We start from the raw sequence: 22,305 nt of genomic DNA, 5'->3' as shown, positions 1-22,305 counted from the left end.
ATAAAATTGGAAAGAGGGAGAGGGAAAGGGAAGAAAAAAAGAGAGAACAATGCAAAAGTCATGATTTATCCTTAAGATGATATCCTTAGGGGTATCCTCAGTGTTAATTTATATCATAGATAATAAAGTACTACATAAGATCATAACGTATTGTATACTTTCTCAGGTATACAATTCTCAACTTTAAGTTGGTATGTGGCTAACACTGGAATGTCAACAAACTTATTGGCAATCTACACAAAAATATTGAGGTAGTTGTTTCAGCGTTTTCCCCTCTCTTGCAACACTCAGTCTCACTGAAACTGTTAGGTTGACTTGCCAATGTGCTTTACCCTGAAACTATCAAACCAACCTCACATCTCTGATGAATCAAGATGACAGCACAGCCAAAAGAGAGAAAAGTGTATGCTGTTTTGAACTTTTTTTAAGACTACAAAAGCAGAAAAATGGGAAGTAAATGTGCAAATCCCTTATCTTGTATGTACAGTCTCTTATGCACACAGGTACATGTCTAAACTGCCAGCATAGACAATAGAGATCTCACTGATATCAGAGTCTAGAGAAGAACTCAGCTGACCAGTTCTCTAATCCTTAGAAACTAGACTTCCATTTACTACGGACAGCTTAAACATTAAGTGCAACACAATCATTCATGAGCATAAGTATTACATACAGTGTTGTATAAATGCTAAATGTAGGCATCAATCTCAAAGTGGATCCTCTCCTAAATTTTTTGTAAATGCACTAGTCCACCACTTTTGCATTAAAAAGTCTTAATTAAAAAAAAAAAAAAAACTTAGTGTAACTGTCACTTAAATCAATTCAACTACAACAATCTATCTTCTCAAATGGCAATAGACATTTAACTTAAAAACATAAATGGATAGCCTCTCAGTCATTCATATCATCACCTTTTACTTACTATGTAAACAAAACAGCACTGACAAACCAAAAGACTCGCTTTGTTTCAATATTGTTTTCAGAAAAATTTGTGTAAGCAAACATTTTTTTCTAGTTCATATTTATAGATTTAAACTGATTGAACAGATTTTCTAAGTTAGGCAATGGTCATACAAAGACAAGCTAGTAAGTCAAAACAGATCTGCAGAAACAATTACGAAAGTCAGAAAAAAGTGTTTTACCCCATGACGTATAACTTTTGCACAATCTTCTGCCATTTTTCCATATATTAAAACATTGATGCTGTTGATCCTTGAACATGAGTTATTCAAATCTGGAAAAAGCAGCAGAAATTACTCCAATTACTATAATTTCTTCAAAACAAAACAGCAGTGGTAAGGAGTTTCCAAAACAAAAAAAGGTTTTCTCTATAGAGTCCAACATTTCTTATTTGAATAAAACAAACAAAGAAAACTGCAAACAGAAAATCCTTTAAAATAGTTATGCAACTGTTCTGGTGTGCTTACTTTAGGTATATCAAGCAGAATATTCTCCATAAAATAAGCATTTAAAATGCGAACACATACTGCATCACTGTACATTAAATAAAAATGACAAAAATTCCTACTTGAACAATTCAATGTACAGTGTTAGCAAGGAAATATTATCCAGTCACATCCGATGTTTTTTATTAGCACAGAACATACTATTGTACTATAAAATTTGGAGATAATCCAGGACTTAGATGTGTCAGGTAAAATGTTTCCCTGCGGGTGGGCGTGGGGGGAGGACCGAAGTAGAAACTAAATGATTTTAAAACAGTTTTCTAGCCGTTATCGTATCAGAAACTGATTTAGCGTGTATTTTTCTTAGTCCTTCATGGTAAGAGGCTGAGAAACATACTATTAAAGCTGTACACATAGATAATGCATTTCCAGGACAATATTTTAAAAGGTTCTGCAACAGGAAGCCTAATGAAATACAAAGACCTTGCTTCCAGTAACTTACCTGGTATAAATTTAAAATAATACATTTTTCTAGGGGATTGACAGAATATTTACAAAATAACACAGAATATGCTACAGAATATTTAAAACACGTACATTTTACTGAACACTAAAAAAGCAGTTACTAGTGATCTAATACCATGGTGTTTAAAAAGTGCCAAGAAGTTCAACAAAAATAATTTTTAATGTAAGTGCAATACCTTGAAGAACAACCTTGAAAAAATCTGACCCATCTCTAAGTTTCGTTAATGGGTAAGAAAGAATGACTGCTCCCTAAAAGGAAAAAAAAACAAAAAACAATTATGTAACTAAGTCTATACACGTAGGTAAGTTACTGAAACACTGACTACAGCTGAAATTTTCATAAGATAAAAAAAGAAAAGGCTGACAAAGTGATTAGCATAAAATATCATCTGGATTCTAAAATAATAATAACAAATAATAACCTGTTCAAGACAGAGGTGAAGAGCAAAATCTCTGCATGAAATATTACCAGCAGATACTATTTTGATGCTACTGACTAGCTGAGAAGCTTAGATCACACAATTAAATAGTAGTTACCAAACTAAGCTTTCCTAGGTACACTAACATACAAAGGTTAAAAGGTGGCTAAAAAAGGTGGGATAGTCAAAATCTTAAAAGATATTGCAGATTTTCCAGAAATACTGGCAAAGGATTACAATGTACATATTAAAACAAAATCATAAACAAGAGGTAAAAGATGCATATGGAGATAAATAATTATTTGTGAAAAAAAAATAAAAATCTGTATAGCTGAGAGAATAAGCCAGTATTACACAGGCTGGAAACTGCAGTTTGTCTGTGAATTCGTTCATAATGCACAGGCTGGAAAAGATACAAATGTTCCATTAGCTATGTTAAAGAATTCTCTTAATAGTGAAATTCAATTTTTAGTAAGGCAAAATCACTGGCTTGCAATTCCAGTTATGTTAACATCCCTTTGGAACAAATGTGTTTGTTAGAAATATGGCATCTCCTCAGAAAGAGTTTGTTGTTAACAGTGACAAAAATGTCAAAACATAACACTAGAGTTACGTTTTGCCGTACTCGTAGAGTACGGCAGCTAAAGTACTATTATCCTTCCCGAGGGCGGGGGGGAGAAGTTGGTTCAAAAGAGAAAAATAAACACAAACATTTGAAAACTGAATCTATAAAACTGTTTAAGAGAATTATATAAGCAGTATAGCAAATAAAAGCGTTCTGGTACAAATACGGGAGTGGCAATGTGTCTATAAACACACAAAACTAACATTAAGAGAACAGGCAGATAAATCATAAATATACATAGTATGCATATTCCACAGAAAGCTTGACTTAAATGTCAGTAAATAGAATTAATAAATGGAAACAGCTATCAAGTCAATCTGTAGGATTACCACCTCTTAAACCAAGTCAGGATAAACTACATAGCAGTGAACTGTTATCATAGACACTTTTAAGAGCAAAATCAGGACAACAACATGTTGACTGTAAAAGAACTCAAATAAAATTCAGTATCTATTTTACGATGAATTATTAAAATCCCACAAATCCTCCTTCTCCAATCCCCAACATATTTTAATTTTATTACACTAACAAAAAAAGGCCATGCTGAATGGTATTTAAGGTGTACCACACTGCTTTATTGTTTCTGAGACATTAGTAATGCTTCATTTAGACCAAAATGAAGGTCAAAATCTATGACCATATGTTTTTATCAGCTGAAGGACTACTTCTCATGGGGAAGATTGATGAGTTTTGTGGAGAGACTTAAGTATCAAATATTTATTTTAACAATCAGCATCCACAGAATAAAGCTTCAGAAACGTTCTGAAATCTGCCTATAGATACTTAAACAAAGATTTTCCATGCATTTTCTAAATTACAACTTTGTTTAAAATTTCAAGTATTAGTACATAATTGTTCTTGCTGAGATTGTTTCTCTTGAACTGTAGTCCTGAGTAAACCAAATATTACACAGTTTTTCTTGTACAAAAGTCTGTAACAAAACAAAGTCAGCTCAGCAACAGTTAACTTTTTTTTTTCTCCTTACTAATGAAATTTCAGTCTGCGCAAGCATGCTATTTGAAAACAGAATACACCGATGATCTAGGGACTCTGCTTTCTAACCATCTGTAGTTGTTTATTTTCCCTTCTACATCCCACTGTTTTCCAACTTTGGGATCATGTTCTTCTCTATAATAGTCTGGCTCACCCTGCTTTCCTCTGTATCCCAAACATCTGCTCTCTAGATCTCTTCCTCATCAGAAAAAAGGCCACATTGTCTAATCCCTTCTCAATACACCTAAAATACTTGGGCTTCAGCCTTCAGCAAAACCTGCCTTAGCCCTATTCAAACTCACTCTTTCCCCACAAATCCTGTACTGCTCATTTTAACCATAGAGAAACTTCTTTCAAAATCTTCCTCCTTCCTTATGCCATCAGACTCACTCCCAGACTGCCTATGTACAATTCCTCTAGTGAATGTATCCCTCCTTGCCACAGCCTAGTTTCTCTGTCTGGTCCAGCAGCCAAGCAGGCAGCTGCTCTGGGACATCACAGCACATTTTCAGGTTTGGTTCAGCTGCCAAAGCAAAGTCTGGAGGACAACGAATTAAAGGCAGGAGGCATCAGCTTCAGCTAGAGCACAATCTAACTGAAGACCCATGCACTTCGCTTATGCCACATTCCCACAGATTTAATTTAAAATGTTGTAATGTTCAAAAGGATGCCAGAAAGCAAAGAACTTTCAGAAAAGGGGAGGCTGGAGAAACACAAGCCAAACGGAAGTTTCTTGGATGCTTTTTGTTGCTTTTCCCCCAGAACATGCTTTACAAAATTCTCCCCTCCCTTCTTTCTGCCTCTAAGTAGGACCCAATTCCTATTTTGGGAGCTCTCAAGTGACAGTGTGCTGTGCTAACACTAAAATAACCTAATATCAGTGCATTTTAAGGTCTGCTTCAAGCTCAGCATGCAGAACTAGGGTCTCCAAAGTACTTAATGGTGCATTAGCAGTGATCAGCTCTCCAGCTGCCCTGTTTTTATGCCAGGCCATTTTAGAGTCACCTGTTCATCCACGTTTGCACCAGCATGAAGTTCTCTTCATATGAGAGAAAAGTCTGAGAAAGAAATTCTATATGCCTATAACAGTGCATGAATGCTTTAAATCATATTCAGACACTAGATGTTCTGCTTTCCTACTAGAGACACTGATTTTGGCATAAACATTTTCTAATTTAGTATCTGTTTTTGTGTGCTTCAACATTTTCTCTGTGAACAGGAATTCCTGTATATCACCATCAGCAGTGCTGCAGAATTAGCTCTTAAAAGCAAGAAAGCCTATAGGCCCTGCAGGGGAAGGGGGGTTGAAAACTGAACCCAAAAGAATAAAAACATTGTTTATTAGTTGTACTGGTTATTGATGTTTCCATTTGTCACTTTACAAGACCTAAGGGAGACTGGGTCATTCTCTTTCATTTATGTCATCAAACCACCATCTATCATACTCTATTGCTGTTTGCTTCCAAAAAGGGCAGTTCTGCTCCTTTCTGCTTTACACAGTTGCACTGTTCCTGGCATTTCTCTGACACCACAATGAACCAGTCCAGAGTGCCAGGGCAGCAAAAAGCTATCCTCTCCCCATTACCATGAACAGCTTTCTGCCAAGTTATTTCTCTGACTGGACTCATCACAGAGTCAGATAAGCACTACCACTGGAACTGGGAATACACAGCTGGGGAAACAGAACTGTTCTTTTTGGCCGCAGCAAGTCATTAGATTTTAAAAAGCTCACATTTTTAAAATGTCTTTCCCATTTTTAAGGACTCAAGCTACCCTAAAGTTTCCTACAGAATTTGATTTTTTTTTGTAATAGATAGAAGGTGAGTTGGGATGATGCTGATCTCCTGCCTTGTAAGTGCCAGAGATGATAAACAGAACTTTCAGCAACATTCACCAAAAAGTTTAACAGATGTAAAAAACAAACAAACAAAAAACACTTCAAGAATTGACTCTGTATTTTACAGAGTGTACTTGCTTTCAGGATGAAAACAATATTTCTGTACTCCACTAGTACACTATGACTGTGCTTGAAAACATATACCTAAGTATCTACTTCTCATTCCAATCTGAAATACCTTCACGACCACTGAAAAATACTGCTATGAATGCACACTTAGTGATGATAAAAAGAAAAACTAAGTGCATGTTGGTGCATTTAGCTGCTATGGAATCCTCTCTTCATAAAACTGGATATTGTATTGCTTCATACAAGAAATGAAAACACCTTTAAAAGTCATCCACCCAGAAATCTGACTTTTTTTTTTTTTTAAATCAGGATGGTGTTTTTTGTTTTTTTAAACAAAATATCACTCAACCTCTCCCCAGTTTCCTCAATTTTCAGCACAGTCTTCTGCATATTAATGTGTTTTAATATGGGTCTGTAGTTTAGAAAGTAAAACAAAGACAACCTCTTATAAAATTTACGTCTCTAGCAATGTAAAAGTAGGGGGCAAAATTACAGACCAATGATGTCAAAAGCAGAAATCCAGTGAGATTCCATAGGGTCATCATTTTGCATTGCTTAAATAAATGGAACAGATGCATGTACATACATATGCACACACGAACACACACAGAGAAAATAAGTTTCCAACTGAACTGGAATACTGAGATGCCTTATAAATAAAGCAGGAGAAACTTTAAGGTAAACCAAAATTCTCTTGTTAGTAAGTTACCTGAAAGTATTTGTTCGTGTAATCAAATCCTTCTTGCAAGCATTTTAAATCCTCTTTCTGCAAGTGGCTTGGTAGTGGAGTCTCAGATTCTCCTTTAATGATCTTGAGCAACTGAACAGGCATTGCTGCTTTCTCTAAACAAAAATTAAAAAGAAAGTCCTGAAATTACTCAACTTGTTCAAATTAAGAATTACTAGAAGTTGCAAGTTTACTCAGAGGGGAATGTCTATTTTGACACAAGACGGTTTAACTACTCAGGACTAAAAACTTTCATAGGCTTTGGCCTCATGTCTTAGTACCATGAGCAGAAACAAGAGAGAAAGCAACATTTACTTGGAGACAGACCTCCACCCAAACTACTTTATTTTGCAAACATTCCAAGACATTTCAAAAGGCAACAAAATACTATGTTATACTTCATTAAAAGCAAATGATGAAACAAAGAGTAATGGAAGTAGTGTGAATATTATGTACAGAACTGCCCTTTAAAAACTGATCAGATACCTTGAATAACAAAGCCAAAGCAGAATTTTATATATGCTTCCCAGAAATTTCTTGCCAAGTGAAATCCTAAAGTACAACTAGAGCTGAATCACAGTGCAGCATATGAACAACATGGAGAAAAGGAAGCAGAGATGACACATTATGCAAGTCTCTGACTTCTGAACTGGTCTGTGCACTAATCAAAGTTTCCTCATCCTTCCTCCACTCCCCACAAAAAAAAGGAAAAAGATTTAAGAACTGAAAATACCTAAGATACTGCACGTTAACTAACTAAACTCACCACTCGTTTCCAACGAGGCAAGGAAGACTATGAAAACACTAACCAGAAGGCTCTAAAAGAGCCTTAAGATAATGAAAGTTGTTAACAAAGCTAGTGACCCAGCAGATCCTGGAGCTGAGGACTCCTATCCATACTGCTGCACATACGGGCTGCCTTGACAGATGTTACTTGCACTGGGCCCAATGTCTGAAGCAGTGGTATGTGGCATTAGTTGTACCAGCCTCTGCAGATCTCCCAAAACACACCCTGGGGCTTCGAGGGCACCTACTACATTTGGAATAACAGTTCCTATAGGAGGAATACAGTCAACGTGGACCTGTATGCCAACTCCCACTTCGCATAAAGTAAGACTCATCTTACATTCGAGGCTAGTTTGCATCTAGCTTGTCATATCAACCAGTATATATTTTTACCTCATAATAAAGAGCCTACCCTCTAACCATATGATGAGATAAACAGCATTAACATTAAGCTGCTCCCTATAAGACAATCTGGCTGCATCAAAGAAAAATATCTCCCATATTAATTTAAGATGAACACATACTGCTTATACAGGGAGTACTTCATATGCTGATCAATATTTTAAAAGAAAAAAGTAATAAAAAAGATAGGCACATACAAATGCTAAACACTGAATGATCTGGTAAAAAAAAAAAAAAAAAAAAGACGACTGTGCTGTCCACTGTTTTAACAGTACTAACAGTCAGTGAAATAAGTTCTTGCTGACAACGCTGTTCTTATCACAAAAAGGGGGGAGAGGAATAGGAGTCTGTTATAGTGAAGTTACATATATGAGAAATGCAAGAAAATGATCTAGATATAAGCAGCTATTGCTATATTTTCTCATTACACGGTGATCTAATTTCTAACTCTTTTGGGGCTTTTTTTTCTCTTTTTGCTTTTTGTTTAAGTTTTTTTTATTTTAATCTACAGAAAAGTAACAGTATTAAAAATTGCTAAAAATAGAAGATTGTTAATAAACTAAACAAAAAAATGCTTTCTAGCTTCTAAAATCCCATCTGACAGAGTTATAGCCATAGTTCTGATTTCAGAAAGAGTTTTAGAAATCTGTATATAACAGTGAAGAAAAACACCAAAATTTGTTTCCTGTACTTTGGGAAGAAACAAAAAATTCATATTTTACTAAGTGCAAACTTAAACTATGTTTTTATTTCAGTTCAGAAGAAGTGCTTTTTCAGTGCTAGGCAGACTGAATCCTTACAAAGTATTCATTTACAATTAAAGCAGGAATGGAAAGCCATGCTAAATGAAAAGATCATTGGATCAAAAGTTGTAAACATAAGTCAGTGCATGGAGTTTCAGACACTTAGAAATACTTCAACAAACAGCAAATTTACCTACAAAATTCTACCTTATTGTCACTCCACGTACTCAAATAGAGCTGATTCCACTCATTACATGACTATTTCTCTTATTACAAGTAACTCTTCTTTTTCTCCTTCCCCAGTTTCCAAGAAACTGTCTAGCTCTTTTATTCTTGTCCGACGGATATTATCAAGAATTCCTTTTCAATAATGAGAAATTTATAAAATAAAATACTTTCATTCAAGGATCTCTCAGCCAAAGGATTTGCTTTTCTTTTATCTTCCAGTTTACATAACTCCCTTTTGTGCTTGACTCAGTTCAACAAAGATTCATCAACGAGAAAGGATTTGCTACACGTTGCTTGTCCAGCTTTCAGTTTGTAATGAACAGGAGCAAATAAAAACTTAGCCATAATCTACATTATTTTTATACCTTTAATCCTTAAAGGACTAAATAACCTTTCGCCAGCAATATCAACTCATTTGTTAACATTTAAGAGTAAAAAAGTAGTAACAGCAAAACAACCTCTGGTTTCTCAAGCTATTGTATCTAAGCAACAAAGTATGCATGAAAAAACAAAATACATTCTAGCATATCTGATAAATATGTTTTCTCACTTGGGAATAACATTATTGCCTGACTTGAGGATCTTTTTTCTAATTGCAACTTAGACTTTGAAAACTTGCCTTCAACTATTCCAAAATAGCAAGAAGCAGCAAGAACTCAGAAGACCCAGTAACAGGATAATACCAAGGCCACACACAGTGCCATGCATCTTACCTGCTTACCTTATATACTCCCCTACTACAGAATATAAGCCAGAGAGCAACTAGTTTCTCTGCAACTTCCTCCTCAGTGTCAATAAGGAGGTCTTACAACACATAGAAGATATCTACTACTCAAAATACTTTACATTTTGAACAACAGGCATACTTTACCAAAAAATGATAAATAAATTTAAGCAGCTGACTACTAAGAAAACAGATGGCTCAAAAAGTTTATTACCTGAGATACATGCAGAAAGAATTTATACAGTGACACATAACTGAACAAGAATTAGTTACATAGCTACAAATTACCAACCTTCAGCTCAGTAATTACCTATGTACAATGTTAACTTGTCCCAATCGCAAAGTAGAGCATATTAGCTTACACCTTAAAAACAAAACAAAAAAGCCCTTCAAGTCTAACCACATAAGCTTTTGAGAATCTTTTACCTCACAAAGAATTTTACTCTCCTAAAAGCAATATAATAAACACAAACAATGAAAATAAACAACTATCTGGAATAGATAGCAAAGCAGGGAGCTTTAACACATCATAAAAAGGAAATTGTTAAAATCTCTCTTTTTTTTTTTTTTTAAACAGGGGTGCAAATCCAGTATTATCAGATACCAGTTACCCAATACGAAGCAGCAGAATACTACATTCCTATTAGGGTCTACAAATCTCTAACTGAAACCTCAATAGCCTCCTTCACCACTTCCAATGACCAAGGACTTAGAAAGACATAGTAATATCCACAAAAACTCACCAGTAAAGGCCTTTGACAAAATTTAGTTTTGGGTTTCAAGGCTGGCTTTTGGGGGGGATGTGAGGGTGGGGAGGACAATTAAGGCTGAAGTGTCAACTTCATATCTGACATATTTTTCAGTCCTACCACAACTTTCCCATATACCTTCACCACAATGAGCTGAATGAAGTTGCAAGGTATTGATTGTCTATAACCTCTAAAACGTATCCTATACGATACACAATAGCACACAGATAAGTGGTAGGAGCATGAACTATTTAGTAACAAGCACACACTTGACTGGGGAATAAAACCCAACATCTTGAGGGTTTGAAAGAGTTTTAACATATAGCACTGAAGCCCCATGACAACCGGGCACATCAAACCTCTCAAGTTGCCAATGTTAACAGACCGACCACTGTCTGAGCTATTGCAGCTATTCCAATAGCTCAATTAATGGATATCTGCGTTAAAACAGATTTTTTTTTTTTACTACAGATTGAAATCTTGATGAGAACCACATTGATTTTCCTGTTATTCTCCTACACAACTTAATTTCTATTACTTATTTCTCATCTCAATTTACTAAGCTAAAATAGGACTAAGACTGTAAAGTCAAGCATAACATTCAGAGATGTTAAAAGCAAAATGCTGTCAAAGCTTGACTTCTCATTTGTACACTTACTTGGATGACAGAGTTTCCACAGCATTTCTCGTTATGCAGTGCACTGGAGCGATGGTAATCTGGGAATAAATTCTCATTAAATCAGGTAACTCAATTTTAATTGGACTACCTAGCTTTTGTTTTCTGAGTGCAATATTTGCAGAAGAGCTCAGTGCTTATGCATGCTAATGTCAATGAAAACCAAATCCTGCATAAACCACTATAAAAAAATAAACACAAAATGAAAATGAACGCCATATTAATGTCATAGTAGTGGTTTAGATTAAACATGCACTTTTTTCATTGATGTCTTTGGAACAGGACCTCATCTCTCAGACTGGTAGGAAAGAATTAGGATTTATTATACACTGCAATATTAAAGTTGAAGAAAAAAAGAAAAAACACTCAAGAGAAAACTGCTAACTGCATATCTGGACCAGGATTTTGATGACCTACATTAAATGAGGCTGAAGTCTACACAGTCTAAGTAAAGAAAATAAGAATGTGTAATTTCTACTCATGCCAGTATATGCCTGCTGAATTATCTTCTGTTTGTTCTATTATTTCTTTATTATTATATTGACATTATTCATTATCTGCCATAAGAATTAATAAAACATCGTTTCTGAAGTTACAAGAAGATACTTAGGCATAGGTAAGTCTGACTAATGCTGTCAGCTAAGTACAATTGAAAACATCTACATTTCACAAAATAAAAGGTTTTCTTCATTTTTTGTTTTTTTTATTTTAGAAGAGACACATGCAAACCAATTAAAAGAAAACAAAGACTAATAAAAAAGAATCAAGCTGCTAGATCTATGGCAATATCTTGGAACAGAATGAATACACCAATATCTTGGAACAACCAAGCAGTTAAAAAACTGACAACTGGAAATGCATGCTTGTTTTTACATTAGATCAAAACTGACCTACCATTTTGAAAAGATGCAAGTATTCTATCAGCTCCAGTATTTTATTTTTATTCTTAACCTTACTTGAAGGTAAGCAAACCAAGTTTGCACAGAAAATAACCACAATGTGCCATCATACTAAAATGAGGTAACTGACTGGGTGAGCCTTCAACACTGTCTTTTCATTGTATTAACAGAAATTGCACATGCCATTGTGCTCCACAGTAACACATGCCATGAAATTTAAAAACTGATCTAATGTTTTCTCCTTCAAAGACAACCTTAGGAAAGCAAGAAGGGAATCTAGGATGAAGAACTCTAAAATGTATCTGAAGTTGCATTTCTGTGCAAGCATTTTTCAGGAACACCTCTTTAGAGATACCACATGGCAACCGAGATAGAGTTGCGGTTTAAATTTATCAAAGGCCACTCAGAAAGGAGTAAGCATAAGTGCATGACTGTTAAGTTATGCATGCAATTAAGAGGTAGGACACCAGATTTAGGTTTCAATTTCTACTTTAGCTGAAGGAACAGCAAATGTCACAAATGCCACATGCAAAGTCCCCTACATCTCTGTTTACTACTCTAAATAGTGAGCTATTAGGCAGTAGTTATATAGAATTCCTTACATTATAAAACACCATTTAACAAAGCTTAAGGGTAAATGCCAAAACGATGCATGCGTCTGAATGTTTTCAAACATGAACCAAGAGAGCATTGTCATTGGCTTATTAGGATTTTAAGCCTCTAATGAAAAAGCAACTAAAAGTCTTCTCAGTTGAAAATACCTACTTCACACTACATTCTAGGGAAGTGGAGAAGCTGATCTATTTCAGTCAGAAACAACTGAGTAACACCTTCAAAATTAATCAGCAACACTGCTTCAGCCAGCAACATCATAGTGAGCTATGGATATTTCCAACATAATCAACTTTTGCATCTGTACCTCAAGATAACTGAGCAACTAAATACACTTCTGTTTTTTTTTCTCCACAACGATATTGAACAGCAAGATGCATTTTGATATGATTTGAAGATCACTGCTAAATCAAAAGAAAGAGAGGAACTTAGGCTTAAAAACCTATCTCTTTGAGATGACTATCCTCGAAGTAGAATGATTACCCTTAAGTAAAGCCACTGTCGATTATTTCAGTGGGACAAATGTTCTACATATGCCTTTTGAGATTACAAAGGAAGGAGCTCTACATAAGCTGACGCAGTAAGTCCTGCCTGTGCCTGCAGTCAGGCAGCTCTCAGGGGACCATAACTATGGGCTTTGCACAAAATCAAAATTCCAGAGTGCAAAGCATTTCCAGATTGCTATTAAGCCACACATAAAACAAAAACAAAAACACAGATTTCAAATCCCCTACATAGAAAACTCAAAAGATACGTTCTGAATTGTTCACAATGCTTTAGCATGGAAAAGTAGGAATACTATCCTTTTATAATCCCACGTTAAAAAAATAACCTATGCACAAAAAAGAGTGAAAAAATCACTCCAAATAAAAAAAAAACAAACTATTCTGTTTGCATTTGTCATCACTATTTTGATTTTCAAGTAAGTTTTGGTGGAAATAACATGATTTCATTAAGTTTTACTTTGTTGTTATTTTTTAAAGAACAGCATTCCCCCATGGAAAATGCCTCTGGCGGGTATTAACAGAAGTTCTGTACTCTAAACTAAACCACCACTAGGTCATTACAGTGCATCTTATATACAAAGACAAAACAAGATGCTTTCCCTCCCCATACATGAATTATCATGTAAACATAGCTACCTTTGTAAAACTTCAGTCTACACAAACTATGAATTACATTCAGACTTCTAAGTTTGAGTGTAGCACAGCTTACAGTAACTTTTAAAAATGTAAATGAAAAAAAAAATCACATCATCAAGAAATATTTGGTCAGAAACCATTATAAAATGTACCTATAAGGAAATGCACCTGACGAATGAGTGGGCATAGCGATTGTATGCTGGATATTATCTGTAATTTTGGTAAATGGCTTTCATGTTACATTATTTGCCTACTGTGTATTTCCACAATTTAGGAAATCTATATAAATAACATAGAAATAAGATTTTTGTCAGATCTTAAATTTATGTAGATATGAAAAATCAGGTCACGTACCTTTAACTGATAATCACCAAAGCTCCCAGATTTTGGTTCTCAGCAATTAAAAACCAAAGATATGGGTATCCAGCTCTGAGAGCTGCAAGACCAGATTTTCCGAAAAAGATACAACACTGGCTTCCCAGGCAGACATCTTTAGTGGTGTCCCTGGTGCTCACAGCTTTCCTGAATAGCAGCTAAGTGAAAATAACAAGTCTGTCAAGTATCTCTTGTTCTCAAAAGGGTGACCACATAAAACTGACAAGAATCATTCCAATTTCAGTCTGCTGCTCAAGAAGTCTGTAAGTGGCACAAATGGAGCTATTCACAGGGGATGCTGGCATAAAAACAAGGAGCCTGCAAGAAAGGTAGACAGCATCATGGAACACTGCTTGAATAGCAGAAACAGGCTGGGAGCACAACACACACACACAGTGAAAGGAACGGGAGGTCTCTGAAGGCAGGGGGACCCACAACACTTTGGTTTCCAACAGCTGAGAGTGACAAGAACATGGATAGTCTGACCAAAAAGCTTAATAATTTTAATAATGAAAGAATTACATGAAATAATATTCCTTCTGTAAGAACCCAAAAATAGCACCCTGGAAGAAGAGAAAGCAATATATACCACTTGTGTAAGCAAGTGAAATATAAGACTGAGGATGGCTATGGGCCCTGAAATTCTGTCTGCTACTCTGCCTTAAACTTGATTCTCCATCTACTAATTTTCTAGACTTTAAGTTTCTAACAATGGAACAATCTAGTACAGTTCACTAGAGGACTGTAGAAATGTTTGGCAGTGGTGCCGTCCTTACTGTCTGGGGAAAATTAACATGTACTCTAAAACCATAAAAGCCATCTTAAACCACAGTTTGCCAGAAAACAATTTCCCTATATTGGGAACATTTTAGCAGTGCAAAACTTCTTATTAGCCATGACAGAGATTTTAATTCAACTTTCTGGTAGAACTGGGGATCACTCCACAAACACTCTGAACATGCAAGTTGCTGAATTCTTATACTCAGTGCCTAGTTTTAATAGGATTCAAACTAGATCTGCTATACTAGTCGTTTTCTTTTTGAGAAAGGAAAATGTCCGGGATTCAACGAAGAGCAACTGAACTTTCACAGATGATGCCAAATCAGAAAGAAGACTCAGTTCACTGGCAGTGGAATGATGGCCCATAGGCCTCATACATTTAAGGACAAACAAGGGAGGACCAAGTAATTTAAGGAAAACAGGGTATTTAAAGGTAGTCACATTTAAAGTCTTGTGTCTCCTCCCCCCACTCCCCAGCCCCATCAAGAGAAAAAAGCATTTGTTGGAAAAGAGGACAAGGAGATTACAAAACAAGTCTTTTTCCCCTTTGCCTTTTTTCCCTGAATAGTCCATCATATTTGTCTTCCACATCTAGTTCTCTCAAATATTACCATTTTGCCATCCCTTTCAGTGACAATTCATCAAAATATCTATTAAAAAAAATCAAATTGAGCCCCTAATAGAACCATAAATTATAAGATGAAAGGCAAGTTTTATCATTTTCATCCATACTGCAAAAAATTCATAGGATAAATGAAGTACAGTACAGCTACACTGTAGACACTGGAAGCTTGAAGCATTCAACTGCCCTTAATTCTGAAAAGAACAAGGCTGAAAAATAAGCATATTAATAACCTCTATCTTAGCACCAGAATTAACTTCAAGAGGGAAGAAGTTATCAGCAGCTGGATCTGCTCTTCTAGTATGCCTTATCATAATAGCACACCAATCCAGTAAACAGGAAAGCAAACAGTTAACAGCTTTTCATCCACATTACTCGGATCCACTCAATATTCTAGCTTTTCTTGTTCTAACCAAAGATACACGCTATTGCGTTCTAACCTTTGCTATCACAACAACTAATGGACAAGAAAAGGCTTTTGTGGGGGAGTGGGGTATTCTAAATGCATTTTTTCTGACAATTGTCTACTGCAATCTCCATTCTTCTGAAGGGTCCTATAGAATATAATTTTCTTTCAAGCAACTAGAAAGAGATTAGCTATGGAGGACGAAAAACAAAAGAAATCTCAAGAAGTGAAAGATAAGTTGGAAAGATTACGTCTTCCTCGATAACCACAAAATTACTTCAGTGATACATTAATGCCATAAGGTGATTAATGCCATTTTGGTGCAATGAGGCTGTAGCAGTCAGACACAGGAGGACACTCCATATCTACCAAAGCAGGTGCTACTTGCAGAGAGGTACATAAAGTCATTCCACAAACCAGAGAGAATCTCTGGAGGAAACCTCACCAAAACATTACAAAGAATGAAGAAACAGCCATCAGCATATATTGATATGGTCAGTCAATATGATAGATTTCTGAAGCTCCTATAAACAAATATATTAGTCAATGTAATATCTGGGGCTATGAAAAAAATAAAACAATTCTGAACTAGATAATGCTTCACTTTAAAAGCACACACAAATGTAGACACACCCCTGCACTCATAATATATATTCTGTTCAATTTTGTCATTTAAGAAAATGAACATTTATACCATTAAACAAGACAATAAGTACAAAACTGCAATTTAAGCTGATCCCACAAGCAGTGACATGATTAGTCTTCATCTTAATGAAATCAGTAGGACTATTCATGAAGAACAAAGTATGTAGTTCAGAAATTTTAGAATACAAACCAATATTGTAACCTGTGATCTCCCTGAGAATCCTAAGGAGGGGAAACACCACATCTGTTAACTAAGACAGAAAGAGAAACTGAGACAGCAGTGTGACTCGTTTTACTTTCTGACGTACAAGCCTTTGGCTTGCTGCTGATACAGGTCTCCAGGTCCATATCTTCTGACTGCAAACCTAAAAAACCTTGTGCTAATAAGGCTGCTGGTACTTACAGATCCTTTCATAAATATAGATCTAGAAGTCTCAAAAAAAAAAAAAAAAAAAAAAGGGGAGAGAGAGAAACAATATGAAGGACTCCTTTACTTTAGCTTATTAAACTTAGATTAGAATTTACTAATACGAGATTTGGCAGAAGAGGCCGTAACTTCACATAATGTTATCAGATGTGGAAAGCTCTGAATGGAGCCTTATACTGCCACTTATCACCACACAACTTCAGTGTGAGAAAGCAGCCACTCACTGCAAAATGAGGTGTGTACCTCAGGAGGACAGTGATGCAGAGCAGATCCTTTCTGGATGCAAACTGCAGTTACCTCAGACAGTCTATATAGCAATTGCAAGAAGCTGAAATCTTTAAAGGCAAGAGCTTACATGTATTAGCTTAAATGTATTAACAATAATAATAATAAAAAGTCTACTCAGTGCCTGCGCAGAGTTCAAACAGCAGTACTACGAGAGAAAGATACTTTCACCCTCTAAGGCACCGTGTTTGTCCCAGCAGGGGCTCAACTGCCCCCAGCAGACTGTGCGCACAGAGGCGGCAGGGCGGGGAAAGGCGCAGGGTGGCTCCAGGCTGCACACTGGCACGCGAGCCGGGCGGGCGGCCAGCTGGCCGGCGCCGCGCGGCCCGGAGGCTCCGCTCTGTCCCGGCGGCAGCGGCCCAGGGGTCAGGCAGAGGCGACCGGCCGGCCATCTCCGGGCTGCAAAAGCCCCTTCTCCCACGGCGGCGCCGCCCACCCTCCCCTCAGCCCCGCCGCCTCCCGCTCCCGCACAACTCCCTCCCCGCTGCGCCGGGGCCCGGCCCGCCGGTACCTCTCTCCAAGCGCCGACGAGAACAAAACCACCGCGGCGCCGCCACCCCACTTCCGCCCGCACCGCGCGCCCGCGGCTCACGGAGCATGCCCAGAGGGTCTGCGCATGCGCAGAGGCCGCCCCCCTCCGCGCGGCCCTCCGGCGGCGGCCGACGGCCGTGAGGGCGGGTCGGGTATGCGCAGTGCGTGCGCAGGACAGAGCCGGGGGAGAGCGCTGCCGGCTGCTCGGAGGGTTTTGCTGTTTAAATGTCAGGAGGCAGCAGGCCAGGCGCTGGGGATGGCTGTTCGTCATCGCCGGAGGTCTCTCGGGCTTGGTGGTGCTTGGCGGAGTACCCTGGCACGCGCTAAAGTGCCGTGGGCCCTCTGCGCCAAGTGAGAGCCCCGGCACGCGTGGCGCAGCGTCGCGGCAGCGGGGCGTCCTCCTCGCGGATTTCGGCTTCTGGCTCCAGTAGCTCTGACACTCGCCTCCTGCCAGCCTGCCCTGTCTCTCCGCTCTCTCATTTCTGCAGTCCGCGCTATGTGGGACAGCTTCCCTTTTCATGTTTCGCATCACTTAGTGACGTTTAACAAAATGTTCCCATGGGAAATCATTTTCCCCATCCCTAGCTTTGAATCTTCTATTTTCCACCCCCATTTTTGAAACTGTATTATTAGTTAAGTCCCTGAAGTGTTTTAGTTATACTTTGTATGATGATGCAAAAATTGGAACTTAAATCCGTCTGTGTTCAGGAGTCATATGGAGAGGGATTCACTGGCATTTGTGCCAGTGAATTCTCATTGTTGAGAGCCTATTCTGAAACAGGTTTATTTAGATTGTCACTCTTTTCAATGAATTTTAATCACATACCTTCCATTGGGCATTAGTATAGTGTACTTCGTTAGAAGCAAAAATAATAAGATCTTGTTATACGAGCATGCTAAAAATAGACCACCATCTTATTTTGCATTTGCATTGCTTATTTTCACTCTGTGGAAAAGAAAGCCTCTGTGTTTAATGTATGAAGTCTTTCCAGATTGCTTATAGTCTTCTGTTTTTGTCAAGTTACTTTTAAAGTAAAAGCTGTTCCTGTTCTCTATGTATTGCAAATCAGAGTTGACTGGATGCAGAATTTCTATGCAATTTTTTATATCCCAGTTCAGTTATGGAAGGCTACAAATTCCCAATTTTTCAGAAGCATTTTGGTGCATCCCAGACTAAGTAGGTTCTCCATCTGTCTGTCTGTTGAGCTGAAGCTGATATAATCGATCTCTTGCAAATAGTGGGGAGGACAGAGCTAAGATGGATGGGGAGGACAGAGCTAAGATGGAACCGGTAGCATGCCCAGTAGTCTGGAGGACTAATGATCTGGACATCTGGAGAGATCTGTGAAGTAGAAGCCCAACTATCTTATCAGGGTAGGTGACAAGATTGGTGTGACTTACAGTTTTTTATAAAAATTCAAGCCTAGATGAATCTGAGTTTTATATGTGCTGTCCTGTAAATGATCAATAGAGACAAATGAAGGTGAAGCTGTATATAAGTAGAATCTTAATAAAAGAAGATAAATTCTGTCACCTCTGTCAACTGAACAGTTGTTGGATCTGTTGTAAATATAATTTCTAAGTTTTTTTTTTTAATGATAGTCATCTTTCTCTTCCGTTATTCATGTCTTCAAAAATTATGCAGTTTCTGCCAATAGAATGTATGAGAAATCAGACAAACAGTCAATATGAGAACTTAAATGAACAGTATATTAAGTTACATTAAATTAGAAGGTAATTTTTATGTTCTAGTAAGAATGTACAGTATGTTCTTATTTTACTAGCAGTAATCATGAAATGTGCTGCAGTTACCAGTAAAAAATAATACCTCTGCAGAGGGAAAAAGAAAACCAGAGTTCTGTTCTTAACATTGGTTTGCTGTGTGGCTTTCAGTAAGTCATACCAAAGTTTTCACTAGTAAATGAAACTTCATAAATAGTAATATGGCAGCCTTATCATTTCTTGAACTTGTGTATCGAAAGGTGGGGTTGCTAAGAGTCCACAGGTAACTGATGCCTGTGCATCTAACCAGTTAGGAATTCCTGAAAGTCCCCAATGCAATTGAAATGCTGATTCCATTGAAAACAATGAAAAACTTTCCATTCCCTTCCACAAGTCCAGAACTTTGCCCTGCATGTCCAAAATATATGTAACAAAAGACAGAGTCAAGGCTTTCAGAAATAGAAGCCTTATATTCATAGGTAGTCATAGGAGCTCCTGACTATTCTCTTAATGAGACAAGCAACTAAATACTAGTTTAGGAAACTAACTTTGACCTCATTGTTTTTCTAATTTTTGGAGCTAGTTGAAAATATTGGGCAAGATTTTCAAATATGTTTTGAAAAATATATGTTATAGTGACAGTCAAGTCCATAACCAATTTTGAAAATTCTAACCATCCAAACTTACTTTTTTGAAAGCATCTTAGTAAACAATAGCAAGAGAATTGTCCTATAGGAATACAGGCTACTTCCATAATAACCGTGGTCTCTGTATAATGTTTTCAAAGTTAGGCATAAGACATTTCAAAGGCCACTGACACAATATTAAATGTGAAGTATATACTCAGGAGATTATAAATAATGTAGCACTCAGAAAGAACCAGCCATTTTGTATGAGAGCTATTGTAAAAGAGTAAAATAAGTCAAACTATTTCCCAATACCTCCACAAGTAAATGCAACCCATTTTTGCTCATTTAACTCTTCCTCTGCATGAAAGCACTTGATTTTTTAGTAGATTTTTTATGGACGCAAACCAAATTCATTCAGTTATGAGGCAGAGATCTTTTTTTGTTACCTGTTTGACCTGAAAAAATCTAGATTTATAAAAATTACTAAAATGATGACAATGTTTGGTAATTTCTGGATGTTTTCCAAGAATGCATTTTGACTAATTGTATCTTTCTAAACACAGTTCATGTACAGTGAATTGAGGGAATCATATGGCTGTAGTGTGTTTCTCACTACAAAGCACAGTGCCTAAATGATCTTCCTGCTGTAAAAGACAGTCACATTCATGAGCTTTTGTTATCACTGCTTGCAAACCTGAAATACAGAGGTCAGAATGAAAGAGTCTTGTGAAAGAAGTATATAAGAATTACTAAAATTGATAAAATAAGTAATTCTTTATATTACATTAGGGTTCTATACTTGGCTGAAACTCACATAAAGTAGCTTATGTGGATGTAAAAATAAGCAGAACGTACTTTTAAACTGTATTTAATGGTTATGGTAATTTAAGAAGCAAGATTTGTAATGAAGGATAGTATCTTTTATTAGACCAAGTGATACAAGTTATGGATTGTATATGTGATGTGATAGCTATGGAACACTTTCACAGACCATTGCTAGTATTTCAGTAGCTCTCTTACAGAGCAGAATCATGATTTGGCCTGGACCTGGCCAAAAGAAGCCAGGTCCCATACCTTATTAATGAAATAGTGTGTGAAGAAAGACTCATTCTGAGCAGGTGACAATTTTCCCCGTTATCTAGGGGATAAGGAAAAAATGGGAGAAGATCCAGGAAAAAGCAAGAGACTGAACAGGGGTATGAAGAAGGTCTGTGCTATTGTGATATGATTCTGGAGGCACCTCTTCTTGTGGCAAATCCATGTTTTTTTCCCATTATTAAATCTGCTTCCTTGATTGAAATGAGACACTTTTCCTTTCTAAATTTAATGCACTCATTAAGAGTGATTGCTCTGTGGCTGTGTTCCTAACAAATTTGTTTATCAATAGCATTTTATTTTCTAATGGTGTAGCCACCCAAAAGCCTTCTCTAGAAATGAACAATACTAGATCTTTGTTATTATCTCTTTGCATAATAATTGTTCTATATTTCAAGTGAAACGTTCCCTAGCTCTAAGAATGTAGAAATGTTGCTCTTTATCTAAAACCTCATCTGTTTGACTAGCTACAGAATTTTGTGCTTCCTTCATTGATGCTTATAGGCTTATATTGGCTAGGAAAGCTACTGCAGAAATAAATATAATTTATATAATTTCCCACTGAGTTAATGTGTTAGTATGACGCATATCTTTGGAGTAGGATAATGAAAAAAAAAAAAAGAACACTTCAGAGGTAATGGATCTTTACTTTCACTGCAAACACAGGAATAAAAACAGCTTTAAGAAGTTTCTGCAAGAAAAATGCAACATTCATATGTACCAGGTAATTAAAATCAAAATGGCATCACTGCAGCATTTAATCTTTTCAATGCTTGTACTTAATTGTGGAGCATTTTTTTGTATGTCACATATTTATTGTGTGTGAATTTTGGTAAGTGCGCTTCAGTCATACATAACAGCAGACAAGAACCTAAGCAAATATTTTCAAGGAAGTTCCTTGAAAGAGCTTATTAAGAGGTGAAATTGTGTGAGCACAGATAAACGGAATTATTTCTGTAAGAGCTATTTAAGTATTACCAGTAACATAATAAAATGTTTCTTGCTCTATTATTTTCCTTAACTAACCCAGTTGCTTTTCTATGTTATATACTAAAAACAGGGGAAAGTTTCCTCATTTTCAATATAACTGTTTAAAAAACAATTTATTTGGAAAATTCAAGTTCCTCAGGTTCAGGAATGAATGTCTAACTATGGTTATTATCACT

The 22,305-nt window shown here is 36.7% G+C and overlaps 1 protein-coding gene across 4 annotated transcripts in view; it reads right to left on the bottom strand.

Moving 5' to 3' along the window:
- Positions 1 to 17,784, bottom strand: part of POT1 (protection of telomeres 1) — an 81,420-nt gene extending 63,636 nt beyond the window's left edge. For 2 of the 4 annotated variants that reach the window (XM_026112999.2, XM_064506685.1), the window contains exons 1-4: positions 17,674 to 17,784; positions 6,644 to 6,777; positions 2,108 to 2,180; positions 1,143 to 1,234 (exon numbers count right to left, since the gene is read on the bottom strand). In XM_026112999.2, the coding sequence (XP_025968784.2) occupies positions 1,143 to 1,234; positions 2,108 to 2,180; positions 6,644 to 6,777; positions 17,674 to 17,761 (387 nt within the window). In that variant the 5' untranslated portion in view covers positions 17,762 to 17,784. Of the gene's footprint in view, positions 1 to 1,142; positions 1,235 to 2,107; positions 2,181 to 6,643; positions 6,780 to 17,673 lie in introns of those variants that run through there. The other 2 variants (XM_064506693.1, XM_064506696.1) reach the window with 2 other exon arrangements.
- Between the last annotated feature and the right edge of the window lie 4,521 nt (positions 17,785 to 22,305).

The sequence above is a fragment of the Dromaius novaehollandiae genome, chromosome 1, assembly GCF_036370855.1.
Source record: "Dromaius novaehollandiae isolate bDroNov1 chromosome 1, bDroNov1.hap1, whole genome shotgun sequence".
In the NCBI taxonomy this organism is placed as follows: domain Eukaryota; kingdom Metazoa; phylum Chordata; class Aves; order Casuariiformes; family Dromaiidae; genus Dromaius; species Dromaius novaehollandiae.
This window is presented reverse-complemented; position numbering and strand designations above follow the sequence as displayed.